Raw genomic sequence first — 23,248 nt, 5'->3', positions numbered from 1 at the left:
CTTACCTGGCGAGGTGCCAGATGGGGGGAGGAGTCGGCTCTGCGGCACGCCATCCGGATCTCTGGTGAAATCCTTGTAAGATTTCATCATGACGTTGTGTTACCTCGGAAACCACCCCACAGGACACGCAGCAAAGTCACACCGACACCCCACAGGACACGCAGCAATGTAACACCGACATGCAGCAAAGTCACACCGACACCCCACAGGACACGCAGCAAAGTTACACCGACACCCCACAGGACACGCAGCAATGTTACACCGACACGCAGCAAAGTTACACCGACACGCAGCAATGCTACACCAACACCCCACAGGACACGCAGCAAAGTCACACCGACACCCCACAGGACACGCAGCAATGTAACACCGACATGCAGCAAAGTCACACCGACACCCCACAGGACACGCAGCAATGTAACACCGACACCCCACAGGACACGCAGCAATGTAACACCGACACCCCACAGGACACGCAGCAATGTAACACCGACACCACACAGGACACACAGCAATGTAACACCGACATGCAGCAAAGTCACACCGACACCCCACAGGACACGCAGCAAAGTTACACCGACACCCCACAGGACACGCAGCAATGTTACACCGACACCCCACAGGACACGCAGCAATGTTACACCGACACGCAGCAAAGTCACACCGACACCCCACAGGACACGCAGCAAAGTCACACCGACACCCCACAGGACACGCAGCAATGTAACACCGACACCACACAGGACACGCAGCAATGTTACACCGACACGCAGCAAAGTCACACCGACACCCCACAGGACACGCAGCAAAGTTACACCGACACCCCACAGGACACGCAGCAAAGTCACACCGACACGCAGCAAAGTCACACCGACACCCCACAGGACACGCAGCAAAGTTACACCGACACCCCACAGGACACGCAGCAAAGTCACACCGACACCCCACAGGACACGCAGCAATGTTACACCGACACCCCACAGGACACGCAGCAAAGTCACACCGACACCCCACAGGACACGCAGCAATGTTACACCGACACCCCACAGGACACGCAGCAAAGTTACACCGACACCCCACAGGACACGCAGCAATGTTACACCGACACGCAGCAAAGTTACACCGACACCCCACAGGACACGCAGCAAAGTCACACCGACACGCAGCAAAGTCACACCGACACCCCACAGGACACGCAGCAAAGTTACACCGACACCCCACAGGACACGCAGCAATGTTACACCGACACGCAGCAAAGTCACACCGACACCCCACAGGACACGCAGCAAAGTTACACCGACACCCCACAGGACACGCAGCAAAGTCACACCGACACGCAGCAAAGTCACACCGACACCCCACAGGACACGCAGCAAAGTTACACCGACACCCCACAGGACACGCAGCAAAGTCACACCGACACCCCACAGGACACGCAGCAATGTTACACCGACACCCCACAGGACACGCAGCAAAGTCACACCGACACCCCACAGGACACGCAGCAAAGTTACACCGACACCCCACAGGACACGCAGCAATGTTACACCGACACCCCACAGGACACGCAGCAAAGTCACACCGACACCCCACAGGACACGCAGCAAAGTTACACCGACACCCCACAGGACACGCAGCAATGTTACACCGACACCCCACAGGACACGCAGCAATGTTACACCGACACCCCACAGGACACGCAGCAAAGTTACACCGACACCCCACAGGACACGCAGCAATGTTACACCGACACCCCACAGGACACGCAGCAAAGTTACACCGACACCCCACAGGACACGCAGCAATGTTACACCGACACCCCACAGGACACGCAGCAATGTTACACCGACACCCCACAGGACACGCAGCAAAGTTACACCGACACCCCACAGGACACGCAGCAAAGTTAGGTGGCAGTGATGGGCACTGATGGGTTAGGCATCATTGCTAGGTGGCACTGATTGGCACCATTGGTAGGCATTGATAGGTGGCACTGATTGGCACCATTGGTAGGCATTGATAGGTGGCACTGATTGGCACCATTGGTAGGCATTGATAGGTGGCACTTGTGGGCATTGGCAGGTGATATGTATTGCACAGATGAGGCCGGAAAATGCACAGGCGTACCGCGATTTGCCGCTATTTTGAATCGCAAATGTGTTATTATTATTTATACATTGCTGAAGTCCGAGGGCCGATTCACACCACATGCGGTCCAGTGCGTTTTTTTTGCATGCATCAAAAATGCATGGAAAGTAGGTTTTATGGTTTTCAATAGCATTGATCACACCAGCGCGTGTTGTTCCAGTGTGTCCCAGTTCCAGAAAGAAAAATAGAACATGCTGCATTTTTCCTGCACTGGACTTTCCTGGAACGCTGTAAAATACATTAAAAACACACTGGAACGCACCAATAATGTCCTGGAACAACACATGTCCTTATTTAAGGTTAAGAAAAAAAGAGGGGGGGGGGAATGCACTAGACTGCATCAAAAATGCACTGGAATGCATGAAAAATGCACCAAAAACGCACTGGAATGCATCAAAGACACGTAAAAATGCGCATGCAGAAAAGCATCCGGGACGCATACAGACTGCATTGCTGTGGTGTGAAGTGACCCTGAGGCTGCATTGGGACCAGTTCACAACACATGCAGTCCAGTGCAGTTTTTTTTTTCTGCATCAAAAACGCATGGAAAGCAGGTTATATGGTTTTCAACGGCATCGTTCACACCGGTGCAGTCAGTTCCCAGGGCTTTCCAGAACATGCTGCATTTTTCCTGCGTGGGACTGTACTGGAACGCGGTAAAACGCATGGAAAATGCACTGGATCCTAGTACAGCGAGTGCCAGGTAACACCATAGAAACGCAGTCCACATGCTTTTCTGTACGTGTGTTTTTGATCCGTTCTAGTGCAATTTTGATGCGTTTTTGATGCAGTCCGGTGCATTTTTCCCCCCTCTTTTTTCTTAACCCTAAGGGTCAGTTCACACCACATGCAGTCCAGTGCGTTTTTGTTTTTCTGCATCAAAACCGCACTGGAAAACATCAAAAACCCGCATGCAGAAAAGCACCTGGAACGCATCCGGACTGCGTTTCTATGGTGTGAACCGGCCCTAAATAAGGACACGTGGTGTTCCTGTGCGTCTTTGGTGCGTTTAGGTGATTTCCAGCGCATTTTTGATGCATTTTACATTTATTATTATTTTTTTTCCATTTATTTATTTTTTTTTCATTTTTTTTTTCATTTATTATTATTTTTTTTTTCCATTTATAATTTTTTTTCATTTATTATTATTTTTTTTTTCATTTATTATTTTTTATTTCATTTATTATAAAAAAAAATTTCATTAGGGTAAGGGGATCCAGGTTTAGGGGTTAGGGATATTTATTTATTTTATTGTTAGGATGTTAATACTTCTACTTTTACTACTAATAATAAATAAAATACATACATGTAAAAAATAAATACATCATAAACAAATAATAAATAAAGTCAATAAATGGATACGAAGTAATAATAAATAAATAATTAATTAACCCCCAACCCTTAAAAGAATAAAATAAAATACTAATAATAATAATAATAAATAACTAAACACCCTAAACCTAACACAAAAAAAAAAAAAAGTCCAGATCCAGTGCAGGAAAAAATGCAGCACTTTCTATTTTATTTTCCTGGAACTGCAAGCACCGTTCTGAACGATGTCATTGGAGACCATATAACCCACTTTCCATGCACTAGAGTGCATGTGGTGTGAACTGGCCCTTAGATTAAAAAAAAATTGAAAAAAGAAGAAGAAGAAAAAAAAAAAAAAAAAAAAAGCATCTGGAATGCATAAAAAAAAAACATAAAAAAATGCAGTGGAATGCGCCAAAAACGCGCATGCAGGAACGCATACGGAACGGATCTGGAGCGTGTTTTTGTGGCGTGAACCGACCCTCACATCTGAGCGCAGCGTCTTTGAGCGTTTTTTCCCGTTGTTTATTTCCTCGTTTTTATGGGTGATTTTGAATGTTTTTATGTGTGACCGGTGCGTTTTTATGCAGCGTTTTTAAACTTTGGTGTTTTTTATTAATCAGCCAATAGAGAAAACGATCATCGGTTGTATCATTTGTTGCTCGGTATTTCAGCTTTTCCATTAGCTTTTTTTATTTTTATTTTTTATTATTCATTTATTATTTTTTTCATTTTTTTCCCATTTATTATTTTTTTTTCTTTTTTTTTTCATTTATTATGTTTTTTCATTTATTATGTTTTTTCATTTATTTTTTTCCTTTTCTTTTTTTTTTCATTTATAATTTTTTTTTCATTTTTTTTTTTTTTCATTAGAGTAAGGGGTTAGAGTTAGGTTTAGGGGTTAGGGATATTATTTTTTTTTTTTTTTTAGGATGTTAATACTTCTACTACTACTTTTACTAATAATAAATAAATAAATACATGTAAATACATTTTTTTTATTTATTTTATGTTTTACATTTTTTTTTCATGTATTATTTTTTTTCATTTTTTTTTCATTTATTATTATTTTTATTATTTATTATTTTTTTTTCATTTTTTTTTTCATTAGGGTAAGGGGTTAGAGTTAGGTTTAGGGGTTAGGGATATTTATTTATTTATTGTTAGGATGTTAATACTTCTACTACTACTTTTACTAATAACAATAAATAAATATCCCTAACCCCTAAACCTAACTCTAACCCCTTACCCTAATGAAAAAAAAAAGGAAAAAAAATTATATTTATTTATATATATTATTTATTTATTAATTGTTAGGATGTTAATACTTCTACTACTACTTTTACTACTAATAATAAATAAATAAATACACAAATACATAAAAATCAATAAAGTCAATAAATGGATACAAAGTAATAATAAATAAATAATTAACCCCCCCAACCCTTAAAAGAATAAAAGAAAATACTACTAATAATAATAAATAACTAAACACCCTAAACCTAACACACAAAAAAAAATGATATTATAAAAAGTACACTATACTACCAAAAGTATTGGGACGCCGGCCTTTACACGCACATGAACTTTATTGGCATCCCAGTCTTAGTCCGGAGGGTTCAATATTGAGTTGGCTCCGCCCTTTGCGGCTATAACAGCTTCACCTCTTCTGGGAAGGCCGTCCACAAGGTTTAGGAGGGTGAATATGGGAATGTTTGACCATTCTTCCAGAAGAGCATCTGTGAGGTCAGGCATGGATGTTGGAGGAGAAGGCCTGGCTCACAGTCTCCGCTCTAATTCATCCCAAAGCTGTTCTATCGGGTTGAGGATAAGCGCCCATCAGAGCCCCCCTCGGATTCAGAAGTGCCCATCAGAGTCCCCCCCCCCCTGGATCCAGAAGTGCCCATCACAGCCCCCCCGATCTAGAAGTGCCCACCACAGCCCCCCCCCCCATCTAGAAGTGCCCATCAGAGCCCCCCTGGATACAGAAGTGCCCATCAGCTTCCCCTAATCCAGAAGTGCCCATCAGAGCCCCCTCCCTGGATCCTAAAGTGCCCATCAGAACCCCCCCCCCCCCCCCGGATCCGGAAGTGCCCATCAGCCCCCCTCAATCCAGAAGTGCCCATCAGATTCCCCCCCCCCCCGATCCAGTAGTGCCCATCAGATTCCCCCCCCCCCCGATCCAGTAGTGCCTATCAGAGCCCCCCCCGATCCAGAAGTGCCCATCAGATTCCCCCCCCCCCCGATCCAGTAGTGCCTATCAGAGCCCCCCCCCCGATCCAGAAGTGCCCATCAGAGCCACCCGATCCAGAAGTGCCCATCAGAGCCACCCGATCCAGAAGTGCCCATCAGAGCCCCCCCCCGATCCAGAAGTGCCCATCAGCCCCCCCCCCCAGATCCATAAGTGCCTATCAGAGCCCCCCCAGGTCCATAAGTGCCTATCAGAGCCCCCCCCCCCCCGATCCAGAAGTGCCCATCAGAGCCCCCCCCCCAGGTCCAGAAGTGCCCATCAGAGCCCCCCGATCCAGAAGTGCCCATCAGAGCCCCCCGATCCAGAAGTGCCCATCAGACCCCCCCGATCCAGAAGTGCCCATCAGAGCCCCCAGATCCAGAAGTACCCATCAGACCCCCCCAGGTCCAGAAGTGCCCATCAGTTCTGTGCAAATGTGTAAGAACACAATTGTTATTAGGCTGTTTCTAATTTGGCCATACACGATACAATCTGATTGTACAAGTATTTAGTGGAAGAGCCTGTCTAGTTGTGTAGATTGTATAGTGTATGGGGCCAATAGATTGTATCATTTCAGGAAACCAGAGTGATACATTGTATAAGTGACATATATAAAGGAGATTGTACAATCAGATTGTATAGTGAATGGTCAGCTTCAGCCGTGTCTTGCCCATCAAAGTAACGGTGCAATGGATTCCCGGCAGAGTTCAGTCTGAGCATGCTCAGGAAGTCTTGCCCACACTTGTTCTGGCTTCATTGCCCACAGGAAGGGATGTCACTTCCTGTCCCGCAGACGCTGCGCCTGTGCTGAGGTCTCTGCGAGAGCCAGGGGGGAATTCTTCATCTATGGTGGGGGGGGGGGGGGCAGTCACAATGTCAGCTGGGTGTGCTGGGACTTGTAGTTCCCCTGGGGGTGTATGCTGCCATTTCTCACCACTCTGGAAATGCTCATTACCTGGCTGTCATGCTGATCCTCAGAGACCTGAAATACTAAAGCCAAACGAGCAAGTGCACCGGAAACGTCCGACCTTTGCTGGCCGCACACTTATTTGGGGGGTTAGCGCCCCTGAAAGTGTTAAAGAGATGCCGGTCACATAGCATTTTCCACAGCAGCTGACAGTTCTGGGCGGAGCCTGTTCCATATGGTCACATGGAAGCTGTGTTTGTTCATTTGTGTGTTTAATAAAGTTTTGTTTTTCAGGTTTTGCCGAGATGCTGCTGTATCTACGAGGGAGGTCTCTGCCCCTGGCCGGACGGGTAAGTGGAAGATCCTTCTAGTCTTTGTGGTCAGAGACTGCAGACATAGTACAAGAGACGGTCAGAGACTGCAGACATACTACAAGAGATGGTCAGAGACTGCAGACATAGTACAAGAGATGGTCAGAGACTGCAGACATAGTACAGGAGACAGTCAGAGACTGCAGACATAGTACAAGAGATGGTCAGAGACTGCAGACATACTACAGGAGACGGTCAGAGACTGCAGACATAATACAGGAGATGGTCAGAGACTGCAGACATAGTACAGGAGACGGTCAGAGACTGCAGACATAATACAGGAGATGGTCAGAGACTGCAGACATACTACAGGAGACGGTCAGAGACTGCAGACATACTACAGGAGACGGTCAGAGACTGCAGACATAATACAGGAGACGGTCAGAGACTGCAGACATACTACAGGAGACGGTCAGAGACTGCAGACATACTACAGGAGACGGTCAGAGACTGCAGACATAATACAGGAGACGGTCAGAGACTGCAGACATACTACAGGAGACGGTCAGAGACTGCAGACATACTACAGGAGACGGTCAGAGACTGCAGACACAGTACAGGAGATGGTCAGAGACTGCAGACACAGTACAGGAGATGATCAGAGACTGCAGACACAGTACAGGAGATGGTCAGAGACTGCAGACACAGTACAGGAGATGGTCAGAGACTGCAGACATAGTACAGGAGATGGTCAGAGACTGCAGACACAGTACAGGAGATGGTCAGAGACTGCAGACATAGTACAGGAGATGGTCAGAGACTGCAGACATAGTACAGGAGATGGTCAGAGACTGCATAGTACAGGAGATGGTCAGAGACTGCAGACATACTACAGGAGATGATCAGAGACTGCAGACACAGTACAGGAGATGGTCAGAGACTGCAGACATAGTACAGGAGATGGTCAGAGACTGCAGACATAGTACAGGAGATGGTCAGAGACTGCATAGTACAGGAGATGGTCAGAGACTGCATAGTACAGGAGATGGTCAGAGACTGCAGACATACTACAGGAGATGATCAGAGACTGCAGACACAGTACAGGAGATGGTCAGAGACTGCAGACATACTACAGGAGATGATCAGAGACTGCAGAAACAGTACAGGAGATGGTCAGAGACTGCAGACATAGTACAGGAGATGGTCAGAGACTGCATAGTACAGGAGATGGTCAGAGACTGCATAGTACAGGAGATGGTCAGAGACTGCAGACATACTACAGGAGATGATCAGAGACTGCAGACACAGTACAGGAGATGGTCAGAGACTGCAGACATACTACAGGAGATGGTCAGAGACTGCAGACACAGTACAGGAGATGGTCAGAGACTGCAGACATACTACAGGAGATGATCAGAGACTGCAGACACAGTACAGGAGATGGTCAGAGACTGCAGACATAGTACAGGAGACGATCAGAGACTGCAGACACAGTACAGGAGATGGTCAGAGACTGCATAGTACAGGAGATGGTCAGAGACTGCATAGTACAGGAGATGGTCAGAGACTGCAGACATACTACAGGAGATGATCAGAGACTGCAGACACAGTACAGGAGATGGTCAGAGACTGCAGAAACAGTACAGGAGATGGTCAGAGACTGCAGACATACTACAGGAGATGATCAGAGACTGCAGAAACAGTACAGGAGATGGTCAGAGACTGCAGACATAGTACAGGAGATGGTCAGAGACTGCATAGTACAGGAGATGGTCAGAGACTGCATAGTACAGGAGATGGTCAGAGACTGCAGACATACTACAGGAGATGATCAGAGACTGCAGACACAGTACAGGAGATGGTCAGAGACTGCAGACATACTACAGGAGATGGTCAGAGACTGCAGACACAGTACAGGAGATGGTCAGAGACTGCAGACATACTACAGGAGATGATCAGAGACTGCAGACACAGTACAGGAGACGATCAGAGACTGCAGACATAGTACAGGAGATGGTCAGAGACTGCAGACATAGTACAGGAGATGGTCAGAGACTGCAGAAATCTCTTTCTGAATACCTGACCTTCTGTTTCTCTTCCAGTTATTGAAGGACACTTCCCCGGGATGCAGACGATGGTTGTTTTCTCCAGCCGCCGCCGTCGGGCTTTACCAAAGGCCTCCGAACTCCAGGCCCCTCCCCATGGAGCCTCTTTCCGCGTTTAACCTCAGAACGAGGCTGGGCCTCCACACTTCCAGCCAGCGGCAGGAGGCGGCCAAGGAAAGAACCCCGATCACCGCAGTGCAGCACCGCTGGCAGGAAATAAAGAAGACCCCGAGGCCGGCGTTCATTCTAGGGGTCCTCGGAGCCACGCCCTTTATGGCGGTGCCGCTCATGATGTGCTCTATGCAGGTTTACCACTGGGGGCTGGCCTCGTCACAGGTGCTGTACGGGGCCTGCATCCTGTCCTTCCTCGGTGGGGTCCGCTGGGGTTACACCTTTCCAGACAACAGCCCCGCCGGACCCAACTGGAGCAACCTGGCGACGGGCGCGGTCTTCCCGTACACGGCGTTCACCAGTCTGGCCACGGTAGCGTTGGGAATAGGATTCGGCCTTTCCTGGGTGGTTGATGCTTTCGGGATTAAAAACCTAAACCTGGCCCCCGTCGGCCCCCTCTGGTATAAATGGTTAAGAGGTCTGCTGACGTTCATCGTTTTGGCTTCCTTGGTCGCCACGTTGGGATGCGCCGGTTGGTATGCCAACGCACCAAGAAGACGTCGAAGGAAAAGATAAAAAATTCGGGTTTAGTCCTCAGAAACCAGACGGCAAAGACCACCGAACCAACGGAGGGGCCCCGTGCCCGCGACTGGACTGGTCTAAATACCCCCAGCTGTCCTCCTCTTTGATGCCCCTCCTGAGGCCCCCGCCATGGATCTATACCAGGTTGTTTGTTGTATGTCTTTATGATTCTCCTTCTGGAGACAAATAAAAACTTTTCTGTTAAAAAAAAATACCACCAACTGTCCAACTTTGTCCATAGACAGTGGCCCAGATTCAAGAAGCAATTGCGCCTGCGTAACCATAGGTTACACAGCGCAATTGCTGACTTGCTCCGGCGTAGCGAATGCTCCCGATTCAGGAACATCGTAACGCCGACTGCAGCCTAAAATCTGCGTGGCATAAGGCTCTTATGCCACGCATATTTTAGGCTGCATTCTTGCGATGACCGCTAGGGGGCGCTCCCATTGTGCTCAGTGTATAGTATGCAAATTGCATACTAACACCGATTCACAATGTTGCGCGGGCCCTGCATACGCAATTTACGTCGTTTCCGTACGGCGTGTTTAGCGTAAGGCTGCCCCTTCTAATAGTAGGGGCAGCCAATGCTAAAGTATACCCGTCGTTCCCGCGTCGCGAAATTTGAATTTCACGTCGTTTGCGTAAAAGTGATTCGTGAATGGCGCTGGACGCCGTTCACTTGGAAGCAAATGACGTCCTTGCGACGTCATTTGCCGCAATGCACGTCGGGAAAGTTTCCCGACGGAGCATGCGCTCTACGCTCGGCGCGGGAGCGCGCCTTATTTAAATGATTCCCCGCCCCCTACGGGATCATTTAAATTGCGTGCTCTAGCGCCGGGCAATTTTGTCGGCGCAATTCACGGAGCTTCTGCTCCGTGAATCAAGGGCAGCAGAGAAAATTTGCGGGGGCGCAGGGCAAAATCGTTGCCCTGCGCCTCCGCAAAAAAAGTGCAAATCTCTTTGAATCCGGGCCAGTAGTGTCATCTCTCTGGAAACTCTGATGCAGCCGGCTATGTTGGGGCCCTGAAAAAACACGTTGGTTTCCTCCTTTGACCTAATAAAAGGATAGAACCGTTCTCCTGTGGTGTGGAGCTTCTAGCTCAGATCCAAAGCCAACAAAGGGGACCTCATTCAATCCTGCTTGTAACATTTTAACCACTTGCTGCCTGCTGGGGCAATTTAACTATTATATTATATACCCTCCATTACCAAAAGTATTGGGACACCTGCCTTTACACACACGTGGGCCAGATTCATGAAGAGATACGACGGCGGATTTCCTGATCCGCCGTCGTATCTCTGAGATCCGACGGTCGGATCTATGCGACTGATTCATAAGAATCAGGTTCCGCATAGATCTCCCTTAGATCCGACTGGTGTAAGTGACTTACATCAGTCGTATCTTAGGCTGCAATCTCCCGCCGGCCGCTAGGTGTCGTCGTGTTTTTTTTTACGCGTCGGATATGCAAATGAGGAGAACCGCCGATTCAAGTCCGAACGCCCGCCCGTCGCTTTTTTTTTTTTACGTCGTTCGCGTTCGGCTTTTCCCGGCGGATAGTTACCCCTGCTATATGAGGGGTAGCTAATGTTAAGTATGGCCGTCGTTCCCGCGCCGAGATTCACATTTTTACGTCGTTTGCGTAAGTCGATCGGGAATACGGATGGCCCGGAATTGACGTAGCCGCCGAAAACAATGACGTCCTAGCGACGTCATTTGGAGCATGCGCACTGGGTAATTTCGCCGGCGGCGCATGCGCAGTTAAATCGGCGCGGGAACGCGCCTGATTTAAATTGTACACTCCCCCTAGCCGCGGAATTTGAATTCCCCCAGGGGAGTTACGATCCGACGGTGCAATTTTCGAAGGTAAGTGCTTTGTGAATCATGCACTAGCCTCGCAAAATTGCGCCGGCGGATCGTAAATCAGATAGATTACGCGGATCTAAAGCTCCGCTAATCTATGTGAATCTAGCCCATGAACTTTAACCACTTAAAGCGGAGGTTCACCCGGAAATTGCTATTTTTACCCTTAGATTGAGGCTCATTTTGTGAAGGGGAATCGGGTGTTTTTCTTTTACAATCGAAGCTGTACTTACCGTTTTAGAGAGCGATCTTCTCCGCCGCTTCCGGGTATGGGCTGCGGGACTGGGCGTTCCTTCTTGATTGACAGTCTTCCGACGATCGCATCCATCGCGTCACGATTTCTTTCGGCTACTCGTGACGCGATAGATGCGACCGTCGGAAGCCTGTCAATCAAATAGGAACGCCCAGTCCCGCAGCCCATACCCGGAAGCGGCGGAGAAGATCGCTCTCTAAAACGGTAAGTACTGCTTCGATTTTAAAACAACTAGCCGATTCCCCTTCACAAAATGAGCCTCAATCTAAGGGTAAAAAAACATTTATGGGAGAACCCCCTCTTTAAGACCCGGACCATTTTGCAGGTTAAGGACCGTGCCCCTTTTTTGCGATTCGGCACTGCGTCGATTTAACTGACAATTGCGCGGTCGTGCGACGTGGCTCCCAAACAAAATTGGCGTCCTTTTATCCCCACAAATAGAGCTTTCTTTTGCTGGTATTTGATCACCTCTGCGGTTTTTATTTTTTGCGCTATAAACAAAAATAGAGCGACCATTTTGAAAAAAAATGCAATATTTCTTTACTTTTTGCTATAATAAATATCCCCCAAAAACATATAATTTTTTTTCCTCAGTTTAGGCCGATACGTATTCTTCTACCTATTTTTGGTAAAAAGCGCAATAAGCGTTTATCGATTGGTTTGCGCAAAAGTTATAGTGTTTACAAAATAGGGGGATAGTTTTATTGCATTTTTATTAATATTTCCTTTTTTTTTTACTACTAATGGCGGCGATCAGCGATTTTTATCGTGACTGCGACATTATGGCGGACACTTCAGACAATGTTGACACATTTTTGGGACCTTTGGGGTAGATTCAGGTACCGCTGCGCACTCCTTATGGAGGCGCAGCGTCCCGTTTTTGCCCTGCGCCCCCGCAAATTAACTGCGCTACGCTTCATTCACGAAGCAGTAGCCACGTAATTTGCGTGGGCGCTCCTCAAAAATGCCCGGGCCTAATGTAAATGATCCCGTAGGGGGCGGGAATCATTTAAATTAGGCGCGTTCCCACGCCGAGCGTAGCACGCATGCTCCGTCGGGAAACTTTCCCGACGTGCATTGCGGCAAATGACGTCGCAAGGACGTCATTTGCTTCAAAGTCAACGTGAATGGCGTCCAGCGCCATTCACGATTCACTTACGCAAACAACGTAAATTTAAAATTTTGCGACGCGGGAACGACGGGTATTCGTAGCATTGGCTGCCCCTGCTATTAGCAGGAGCAGCCTTACGCGAAACCCGACATACGCAAACGACGTAAACTGCGTACGCAGGGCTCGCGTAGGGTTGTGAATCGGCTTTAGTATGCAATTTGCATACTATACGCTGAGCACAACGGGAACGCCACCTAGCGGCCATCGCAAGAATGCAGCCTAAGATATGCGGGCATAAGAGCCTTATGCTAGTCATATCTTAGGCTGCCGTCGGTGTAACGATGTTCCTGAATCAGGAGCATTCGTAACGCCGGCGCAAGTAAGCAATTGCGCTGCGTAACTATGGTTACGCAGACGCAATTGCTTCTTGAATCTAGGCCATTGTCATTTTCACAGCAAAAAGTGCTATAAAAATGCACTGATTACTGTGAAAATGACAATGGCAGTTTGGGAGTTAACCACAAGGGGGCGCTGTAGGGGTTAAGTGTGACCTCATATGTGTTTCTAACTGTAGGGGGGCGGGGCTGGACGTGTGACTTCAGGGATCGTCTTTCCCTATATCAGGGAACATACGATCGATGACAGCGCCACAGTGAAGAACAGGGAAGCTGTGTTTACACACACCTCTCCCCGTTCTTCAGCTCCGGTGAGCGATCGCGGGACTTCTGGTGACGATCGGGTCCCGGAGCTTAGGACCCTGCCGCCGCGCTCACGGCCCCAAGGCTGGGCTTAAAGAGACACATACAGGTACGCGATTGTGCCCAGCCCTGCCATTCTGCCGGCGTATATCGACGTGAAGGGGTCCTTAAGTGGTTAACGGCATCCCAGTCTAAAGCCTCCCACACACGATCGGACTTCCAACCAAGATTTCCGGGGATTTGGGTCCGAAGCGCGTTGGCCGTGAACTTGTTCCGCATACAGACGGCACAACATTTTCAGCCAACATTCACCAAACCACGTGGTTTTGTCAGCTCTTTACCGCCACCCTTTGGGCAACTTCTGCTATTGTTGTCTGGTGTTTAACATTGGTTCCGAGCATGCGTGTTTGTACATCGGATCTTAGTCCCATCGTGTGTACGAGGCTTTAGTCCGTAGGGTTCGATATTGAGTTATAAGAGCTTCACCTCTTCTGGGAAGGCTGTCCACAAGGTTTAGGAGTGTCTATGGGAATGTGTGACCATTCTTCCAGAAGAGCATTTGTGAGGTCAGGCACTGATGTTGGATGAGAAGGCCTGACTCACAGTCTCCAATTCATCCCAAAGGTGTTCTATCAGGTTGAGGATAAGTGCCCATCAGAGCCCCCCCCTGGATCCAGAAGTGCCCATCAGAGCCCCCCCCCTATCCAGAAGCGCCCAACAGAGCCCCCCCTGGATCAAGAAGCGCCCAGAGTTTCCCCCCCCCTTGGATCCAGAAGCACCCATCAGAGCCCCCCCCCCCCCGGATCCAGAAGCACCCATCAGAGCCCCCCCCCCCCCCGGATCCAGAAGCACCCATCAGAACCCCCCCCAGATCCAGAAGTGCCCATCAGAGCCCCCCCTGAATCCAGAAGCGCCCATCAGAGCCCCCCCTGAATCCAGAAGCGCCCATCCGAGCCCCCCCGGATCCAGAAGCGCCCATCAGAGCCCCCCCGGATCCAGAAGCACCCATCAGAGCCCCCCCGGATCCAGAAGCGCCCATCAGAGCCCCCCCTGGATCCATAAGAGCCCCCCCCCCGATCCAGAAGCACCCATCAGAGCCCCCCATGAATCCAGAAGCGCCCATCAGAGCCCCCCCTGGATCCAGAAGCGCCCAACAGAGCCCCCCCCCCCGGATCCAGAAGCGCCCATCAGAGGCCCCCCCCCCCCCCCGGATCCAGAAGCACCCATCAGAGCCCCCCCCCCCCCCCCGGATCCAGAAGTGCCCATTAGCCAAAGAAAGGCCTGGCTCGCAGTCTCCCCTCTAATTCATCCCAAAGGTGTTCTATCGGGTTGAGGTCAGGACTCTGCGCAGGCCAGTCAAGTTCCTCCACCCCAAACTCGCTCCTCCATGTCTTTATGGAGCTTGCTTTGTGCTCTGGTCCAAACCATTTGGTGGAGGGGGGGGGATTATGATGTGGGGGGTGGAGGGGCGGGGGATGTTTTCCAGTGAAGGGATCTCTTAAGGCGTCGGCATACCAAGACATTTTAGACAATTTGATGGTCCCAACTTTGTGGGAGGAGTTTGGGGACGGCCCCTTCCTGTTCCAACATGACTGCCCACCAGTGGACAAAGCAAGGTCCATAAAGACACGGAGGAGCGAGTTTGGGGTGGAGGAACTTGACTGGCCTGCACAGAGTCCTGACCTCAAACCCGATAGAACACCTTTGGGATGAATTAGAGCGGAGACTGAGAGCCAGGCCTTCTCATCCAACATCAGTGCCTGAGCTCACAAATGTCAGTGTTAAAACAGAACTACAGACAGATATACTGTACAGTATGAGATCCATTCATTAAAACATTCAGGGCCCATTCACACCTTTCCATGATGGGGGAGGAGTTTGTCATCGATCGATGCCCCGCCCCCCCCACATACACCAGTCCGGAGTCCTTATCATATCTCTTCCATATAAATCTTTATTACAAAATCTCATCACAATATAAAGTGTCCGGCTTTTCTAAAAAGAGATATTTTTACATCTCCAATTCCAATAAATAAAAGGAAATCTGATAATTGGATCGTCGATCGTTGTCGTGTAACATTTCCCTGGAAGTCCCGCGACAGCCGAGCCGGTCTCCGGAGACAGGAAGTGATCCTTATCTGTTTTTTGGGGTCACGCTGTGAGTTAAATGACCGTCAATCTTCCAGCAGATGATATAGGAAGTGTCAGACCCCGCCCCCAAAGAGCCGGAGGGAGGAGCAAGCCCCCATTATCCTGCAGGAGGCCCACTTCTACCAATAAAATCCATGCAGAAATATTCCACATCATTTAGGCGCCGCCATAAGGTGTGCGCAGCCCATTGCATTAGGGTGTGGCCCCCAAAAGCTCCAACGCGTATTCCTTTCTCTACAGCCTCAGCTGCACGGGGTAGTGAATGAATGGGAAGTGCTCTGTGCCGAGTGGCTTCCCGTTCATTCACCAACTGAAGCATAGTAAACTATGTATACTATGCTTCAGTTATGAATGGACACAGTGAGCAAGTATGCATTTAAAAAATGAAGAGGCCGGTAAATGTTATATTTACTATCTCCTTCCCCTGCTCTCCATCCTGAAACATCCCCGCAGCAGCCAGGGGAGAGGAGGGAAGCCAGAATCACTGCGGGGCCCAACACAGGGGGGGAAGCCATGATCACTGCGGGGCCCAACACAGGGGGGGGAAGGCAGAATCACTGCGGGGCCCAACACAGGGGGGGAAGCCATGATCACTGCGGGGCCCAACACAGGGGGGAAGTCAGAATCACTGCGGGGGCCAACATGGGGGGAAGCCAGAATCACTGCGGGGCCCAACACGGGGGGGAAGCCAGAATCACTGCGGGGCCCAACACGGGGGGAAGCCAGAATCACTGCGGGGCCCAACACGGAGGGAAGCCAGAATCACTGCAGGGCCCAACATAGGGAGGGAAGCCAGAATCACTGCGGAGCCCAACACGGGGGGAAGCCAGAATCACTGCGGGGCCCAACACGGGGGGAAGCCAGAATCACTGCGGGGCCCAACACGGGGGGAAGCCAGAATCACTGCGGGGCCCAACACGGGGGGAAGCCAGAATCACTGCGGGGCCCAACACGGGGGGAAGCCAGAATCACTGCGGGGCCCAACACTGGGGGAAGCCAGAATCACTGCGGGGCCCAACACGGGGGGGAAGCCAGAATCACTGCGGGGCCCAACACAGGGGGGGAAGCCATGATCACTGCGGGACCCAACACTGGCGGAAGCCAGAATCACTGCGGGGCCCAACACGGGGGGAAGCCAGAATCACTGCGGGGCCCAACACAGGGGGAAGCCAGAATCACTGCGGGGCCCAACACGGGGGGAAGCCAGAATCACTGCGGGGCCCAACACGGGGGGTAGCCAGAATCACTGCGGGGCCCAACACGGGGGGAAGCCAGAATCACTGCGAGGCCCAACACGGGGGGAAGCCAGAATCACTGCGGGGCCCAACAGGGGGGGAAGACATGATCACGGCGGGGCCCAACACGGGGTGAAGCCAGAATCACTGCGGGGCCCAACACGGGGGGAAGCCAGAATCACTGCGGAGCCCAACACGGGGGGAAGCCAGAATCACTGCGGGGCCCAACACGGGGGGGGGGGGGGGGGGGGAGTCAGAATCACTGCGGGGCCCAACACGGAGAGAAGCCAGAATCACTGCGGAGCCCAACACGGGGGGAAGCCAGAATCACTGCGGGGCCCAACACGGAGAGAAGCCAGAATCACTGCGGAGCCCAACACGGGGGGGAAGCCAGAATCACTGCGGGGCCCAACACGGGGGGAAGCCAGAATCACTGCGGGCCCAACACGGGGGGGGGGGGAGTCAGAATCACTGCGGGGCCCAACACGGAGAGAAGCCAGAATCACTGCGGGGCCCAACACGGGGGGAAGCCAGAATCACTGCGGGGCCCAACACGGAGGAGAAGCCAGAATCACTGCGGGGCCCAACACGGAGGGAAGCCAGAATCACTGCGGGGCCCAACACGGGGGGAAGCCAGAATCACTGCGGGGCCCAACACGGGGGGAAGCCAGAATCACTGCGGGGCCCAACACGGGGGGAAGCCAGAATCACTGCGGGGCCCAACACGGGGGGAAGCCAGAATCACTGCGGGGCCCAACACAGGGGGGGAAGCCAGAATCACTGCGGGGCCCAACACAGGGGGGAAGCCAGAATCACTGCGGGGCCCAACACGGGGGGAAGACAGAATCACTGCGGGGCCCAACACGGGGGGAAGCCAGAATTACTGCGGGGCCCAACACGGGGGGAAGACAGAATCACTGCGGTGCCCAACACGGGGGGGAAGCCATAATGGGTGGGGCGTTATGGGAGCTTTCTTTTGGTGGGGCACCAAATGCCCCCCTCGGCTTATACTCGAGTCACCTTTTTGCGCCTGATCTCCCGGATCTTGGGGACCCGGTACCGGCTGGTCATAGGTCCCCTGGACCCCAAACTTGGCACACATATAGCCCCACGTTTCCTCTACAAGTGTGCAAAGTTTGTTGTCCGGGGGACCTACGGCCGGGGAGCACCGATTTTTCAAACCCGGGCACCCCTTCCATAGACTCCTATGTTAAATGGTAATTTCTCCAGTGACTTTGGGGACCCGGTACTGGCCGGCCGTAGGTCCCCTGGACCCAAAACTTGGCACACATGTAGCCCCATTTATCTTCTACAAGTGTGCAAAGCCTGTTGTCCAGGGCACCTACAGCCAGGGAGCACCGATTTTTCAAACCCGGGCACCCCTTCCATAGACTCCAATGTTAAATGGTAATTTCTCCAGTGATTTTGGGGACCCGGAACCGGCCGGCCGTAGGTCCCCTGGACCCCAAACTTGGCGCACATGTAGCCCCACTTTTCCCCTACAAGTGTGCAAAGCTTGTTGTCCACCAGACCTACGGCCGGGGAGCACCGATTTTTCAAACCCGGGCACTTCTTCCATAGACTCCAATGTTAAACGGTAATTTCTCCAGTGATTTTGGGGACCCAGTACCGGCCGGCCGTAAATCCCCTGGACCCCAAACTTGGCACACATGTAGCCCCATTTCTCTTCTACAAGTGTACAATGTTTGCTGTCTGGGGGACCCACAGTTGGGGAGCACCGATTTTTCAAACCCGGGCACCCCTTCCATAGACTCCCATGTTAAACGTCAGTCTAGTCATGGGCACAGTGAGGCATGGGCACAGTGAGGCATGGGCACAGTGAGGCATGCACATGGACACCCTCGGCTTATACTCAAGTCAATACGTTTTCCCTTTTTTTTTTTGTGGTAAAATTAGCGCCTCGGCTTATATTCGGGTCGGCTTATACTAGCGTATATATACGGGTAACCCAGAATTCTAGGCACACTTGAAGCTTATGGCAGCTCATGAAAACCTATCCTTTGAGATCTATAGGAGGGGGGACACCATTGCTGACCTCCACTTGAAAATGCTGGTTCCCTGGCTGTTTTCAGGTTGCAAAGCTTTCTCGGTCACTAATGTAGAAGAAGCGCGCCGATGAGAAAATGCAAACGGAGGTCAGATCTCCTGATCTGCAGGCTTGTTCCTAATCGCGACTCTAATTACTAAAGCGGTTGGACAAGCCCGACAGCCAGGCAAGTAGTATTTTCCAAAAAATCAGCAATGGCAGCCTTTATACTTTCCTAAAAAAAAGGTTTACATTAAAAGGACTATTAAAGTGTAAAAAGCTACATTGTGTGAAGTAGCGACTGATGCAATTAGTAGAGATGTCAAATGTTCTGTATGGTGGTCTACATGTTTGGGACTTTGCTGGGCAGCCAATGGCTGAGCTACTCAACAGGGCAACCCATATACAGCGGAACCTCGGATTACGAGGATAATCCGTTCCAGGAGAATGCTTGTAATCCAAAGCACTCGCATATCAAAGCGAGTTTCCCCATAGAAGTCAATGGAAACGAAGATAATTTGTTCCGCATTGACTTTTATGGCATGCAATACCGCATGTGGCCAGAGGTGGGGGGGGGGGGCGCCGGAGAGCCTCGGAAATACAGTGGAACCTCGGATTACGGGCATAATTCGTTCCAGGAGAATGCTCCCAATCCAAAGCACTCGTATATCAAAGTGAGTTTCCCCATAGAAGTCAATGGAAATAAAGATAATTGGTTCTGCATCGACTTCTAGGTCATGCAATACCGCATGTGGCTAGAGGTGGGGGGGGCGCCGGAGAGCCTCGGAAATACAGTGGAACCTCGGATTACGAGCATAATTCGTTCCAGAAGAATGCTTGTAATCCAAAGCACTCGTATATCAAAGCAAGTTTCCCCATAGAAGTAAATGGAAACGAAGATAATTTGTTCCGCATTGACTTCTATGGCATGCAATACCACATGTGGCCAGAGGCGTGGGGGGGGGCGCCGGAGAGCCTCGGAAATACAGTGGAACCTTGGATTACGAGCATAATCCGTTCCAAGAAAATGCTTGTAATCCAAAGCCCTCATATATCAAAGCGAGTTTCCCCATAGAAGTCAATGAAAACTAAGATAATTTGTTCTGCATTGACTTCTATGGCGTGCAATACCACATGTGGCCAGAGGGGTCGGGGGGAGGGGTGCCGGAGAGCCTCGGAAAGGCTTGGGGGACAGCTCAGCTGAACTCGGAAAAACTTGGAAAGGCTGGGGAACGGAGTATTTCCCTGTTTTTCGGAACAGCTCCAGCACCCCCCCACCTCTGGCCAAATGCGGTACTGCACGCCCCATTAGTTTGAATTCTGCTGGTTTTGCGAGACAACACTCGCAAACCGAGTCAGAATAAAAAATAAAAAAAATAAAAGTTGCTCGTTAACCAAGGTTCCACTGTACACTCAGCTTATTGTTCTATCCGTAGACATTGGCCTTCCAGCAATCCATTAAGAAGTTCTTATAAAAAAAAAAGTCCTTTCACTTCAGTCCTTGGTACCCCCTGGGGTCACATGACCAGAGCTTGCCCCAATCAGCAGCTACCTCTGTATCCGTTGGGGGATCACATGACCAGAACTTTCCCCAATCAGCAGCTACCTCCATCTTGTTATACATCCGCAGTTGGCGTCCTCCGGCCCCGATCGCAGCCACGTCCCCCGATCGGTAAACCTGCGCGGGTTGCGCGTCACAAAACGGCCAGGCTGCCCTCGCAGCGGCTGGTGATCATGCCGCCGATCTCAGTCCAGGTGTCCGTGTGCGGGTTGTAAACTTCAACGGAGTCCGAAGTCACCGGGGCGGAGAAATTGTGGAGGATGGCCCTGCCGCCGGCCGCGTAGAGCAGTCCGTTCACGCTGACCACCGATACGCCGGCCCGGGCGAACTTCATCGGCGACACTTCCGCCCACAGCTCCTGCAGCCGAAAGAAATATATAAAACAGCAATAAAAATACAAAACTAAAAATGTAAATACAAAAATGTAAGAACAAATCAGACTGTCCGATATTCAATCTGTCAGGTGGAAATGTATATATTATAAAAAGGTCGGGTAAGAAATTACAGAGGGGGGGAAATAATAATTCGCTCCCCTGCAGATTGTGTAAGTTCTCCCACTTACATAGAAATGAAGGGTCTATAATTTTTATCATAGGTGTATTTTATATGATGGAGACAGAAGATCAACCAAAAATCCAGAAAAATCACACAATACAAATGTTATAAATGGAGTTGCAGTTCAGTGAGTAAAATAAGTATTTGACCCCCTTAGTAGTTGGTGGAGGTCCCTTGTTGGGAAGCACAGAGGTCAGACGTTTCTTGTAGTTGGGGGAGGTTCCTTAGTAGTTGGGGGAGGTTCCTTAGTAGTTGGGGGAGGTCCCTTGTTGGGAAGCACAGAGGTCAGACGTTTCTTGTAGTTGGTGATCTTGGGATCCCTGTGGTCTCACCCAGCCCACAGTGCCACTGGTAGGCTTCACTATCCTGACGCCACCTTAGGATCCAATGCGGTCCCCCTCCCTCCTTGGTTCATCATCATGGACACTCCCTGTGGAGGTTACATGTGGCTTTGCATACATGTCCCAGTTTGGGCTCCCGTTCCCGGGGCCCCCTACACGTAACACATTTCTTTGTATTCAAGGTCCATCCATACATATGCGTGCCCCCTGGTCGCCGTACGGGACCCTGTGAGGTGGCACCCGCCTCACTCGCCTGTGGGGTTTTCTAGACATGCTTCTGAAGAAGCGGCTGAAGCCGCGAAACTAGTCAAGATGATTGTCATGACTCTCAACCCACTGTTCTTCTCCCCCTTTTGGGGATTATTATACTGGTGTTGTGTTGGTCGTTATTTTTTTTAATTCTGTACCCCCTGTTGTGTCCTATTGATGCTGTATTTAATAAAAATGTTTCTTATATTTGTACATTTTATATCTATGTTACCAGTACCGCGATAGTCCAACCATGGCCCCGCCCCCTTTCCTTTGGCTCTTTGGTTTGGGGACTTCAGATCCAATTTCTCTACATTTCTCCTTTAGGTGGCAGTATAACCATAGGTTTCATACATATCATGCTGTGTCCTTTAAAAGGACAATAGAGAAATCTTCACAAATAAGTCTTCAAAGATGAGGACAGACCAACTGCCACAGCTCTGACCCCCCACTGATAACCCGCTAGGAATCCCCAGGTGTACTTGCCTGACAAGAAAGAGAAAAAAAGAAAGAAAGAAAGAAAGAGAGTAAGAAAGAGAGTAAGAAAGAGAGTAAGAAAGAGAGTAAGAAAGAGAGTAAGAAAGAGAGTAAGAAAGAGAAAGTAAGAAAAAGAAAGAAAAAGAAAGAAAAAGAAAGAAAAAGAAAGAAAAAGAAAGAAAGAGAAAGAAAGAAAAAGAAAGAAAAAGAAAGAAAAAGAAAGAAAAAGAAAGAAAGAGAAAGAAAGAGAAAGAAAGAAAAAGAAAGAAAAAGAAAGAAAAAGAAAGAAAAAGAAAGAAAGAGAAAGAAAGAAAAAGAAAGAAAAAGAAAGAAAAAGAAAGAAAAAGAAAGAAAGTAAGAAAAAGAAAGAAAGTAAGAAAAAGAAAGAAAAAGAAAGAAAGAAAGAAAGAAAGAAAAAGAAAGAAAGAAAAAGAAAGAAAGAGAGAGAGAGAGAAAGAACGAGAGAAAAAAAGAAAGAACGAAAAAAAGAGAGAGAGTAAAAAAGGAAAGAGAAAAAAAGGAAAGAGAAAAAGAAAAAGAAAGAAAGAGAGAGAAAGAAAAAGAAAGAAAGAGAGAGAGAGAGAAAGAAAGAAAAAGAAAGAAAGAAAAAGAAAGAAAAAGAAAGAAAAAGAAAGAAAGAAAGAAAGAAAGAAAGAAAGAAAGAAAGAAAGAAAGAAAGAAAGAAAGAAAGAAAAAGGAGAAAGAAAGAAAGAAAAAGAAAGTAAGAAAGAAAGAAAGAAAGAAAGAAAGAAAGAAAGAAAGAAAGAAAGAAAGAAAGAAAGAAAGAAGGAAGGAGGAGGAAAGAAACAATGAAGAAGAAAGGGAGGAAGAAGAAGAGGAAAAGGAGGAGGAGAAAGAGGAAGAGGAGAAAGAGGGGAGCCACTAACGGACACTAAATAACTCTCAACAGTTGGAACTAAGGTTTATAGGGTCAGGCGGGGTGGCCATTTCTCCTGTAGGTGGCAGTATAACCCTGGATTTCTTACTATCCTAGCTGTGTCCTA

The 23,248-nt window shown here is 49.4% G+C and overlaps 2 protein-coding genes across 3 annotated transcripts in view; one reads left to right on the top strand and one right to left on the bottom strand.

Moving 5' to 3' along the window:
* Positions 1-6,472: 6,472 nt before the first annotated feature.
* On the top strand, positions 6,473-9,917 carry LOC120944886 (transmembrane protein 69-like). Of its 2 annotated transcripts, XM_040358635.1 has the most exons (3): positions 6,473-6,501; positions 6,891-6,946; positions 9,010-9,917. In XM_040358635.1, exons 2-3 carry the CDS (start codon positions 6,902-6,904, stop codon positions 9,697-9,699), a joined length of 735 nt encoding a protein of 244 aa, XP_040214569.1. In that variant the 5' UTR covers positions 6,473-6,501; positions 6,891-6,901; the 3' UTR covers positions 9,700-9,917. The 2 variants fall into 2 exon arrangements, with proteins under 2 accessions (XP_040214569.1, XP_040214570.1); XM_040358636.1 differs by lacking the exon at positions 6,473-6,501 and having other exon boundaries at positions 6,543-6,946.
* A 10,286-nt stretch (positions 9,918-20,203) lies between these two features.
* LOC120946131 (intracisternal A particle-promoted polypeptide) overlaps positions 20,204-23,248 on the bottom strand; it is a 20,265-nt gene continuing 17,220 nt past the window's right edge. The window contains exon 9 of the mRNA XM_040360925.1: positions 20,204-20,980. Within this exon, the coding sequence (XP_040216859.1) occupies positions 20,756-20,980 (225 nt within the window). The 3' untranslated portion in view covers positions 20,204-20,755. The remainder of the gene's footprint in view (positions 20,981-23,248) is intronic.

This window comes from Rana temporaria, chromosome 7, assembly GCF_905171775.1.
Source record: "Rana temporaria chromosome 7, aRanTem1.1, whole genome shotgun sequence".
Taxonomy (NCBI): domain Eukaryota; kingdom Metazoa; phylum Chordata; class Amphibia; order Anura; family Ranidae; genus Rana; species Rana temporaria.
The sequence above is the reverse complement of the archived record's forward strand: the minus strand, read 5'-3'. Positions and strand labels throughout refer to the sequence as shown.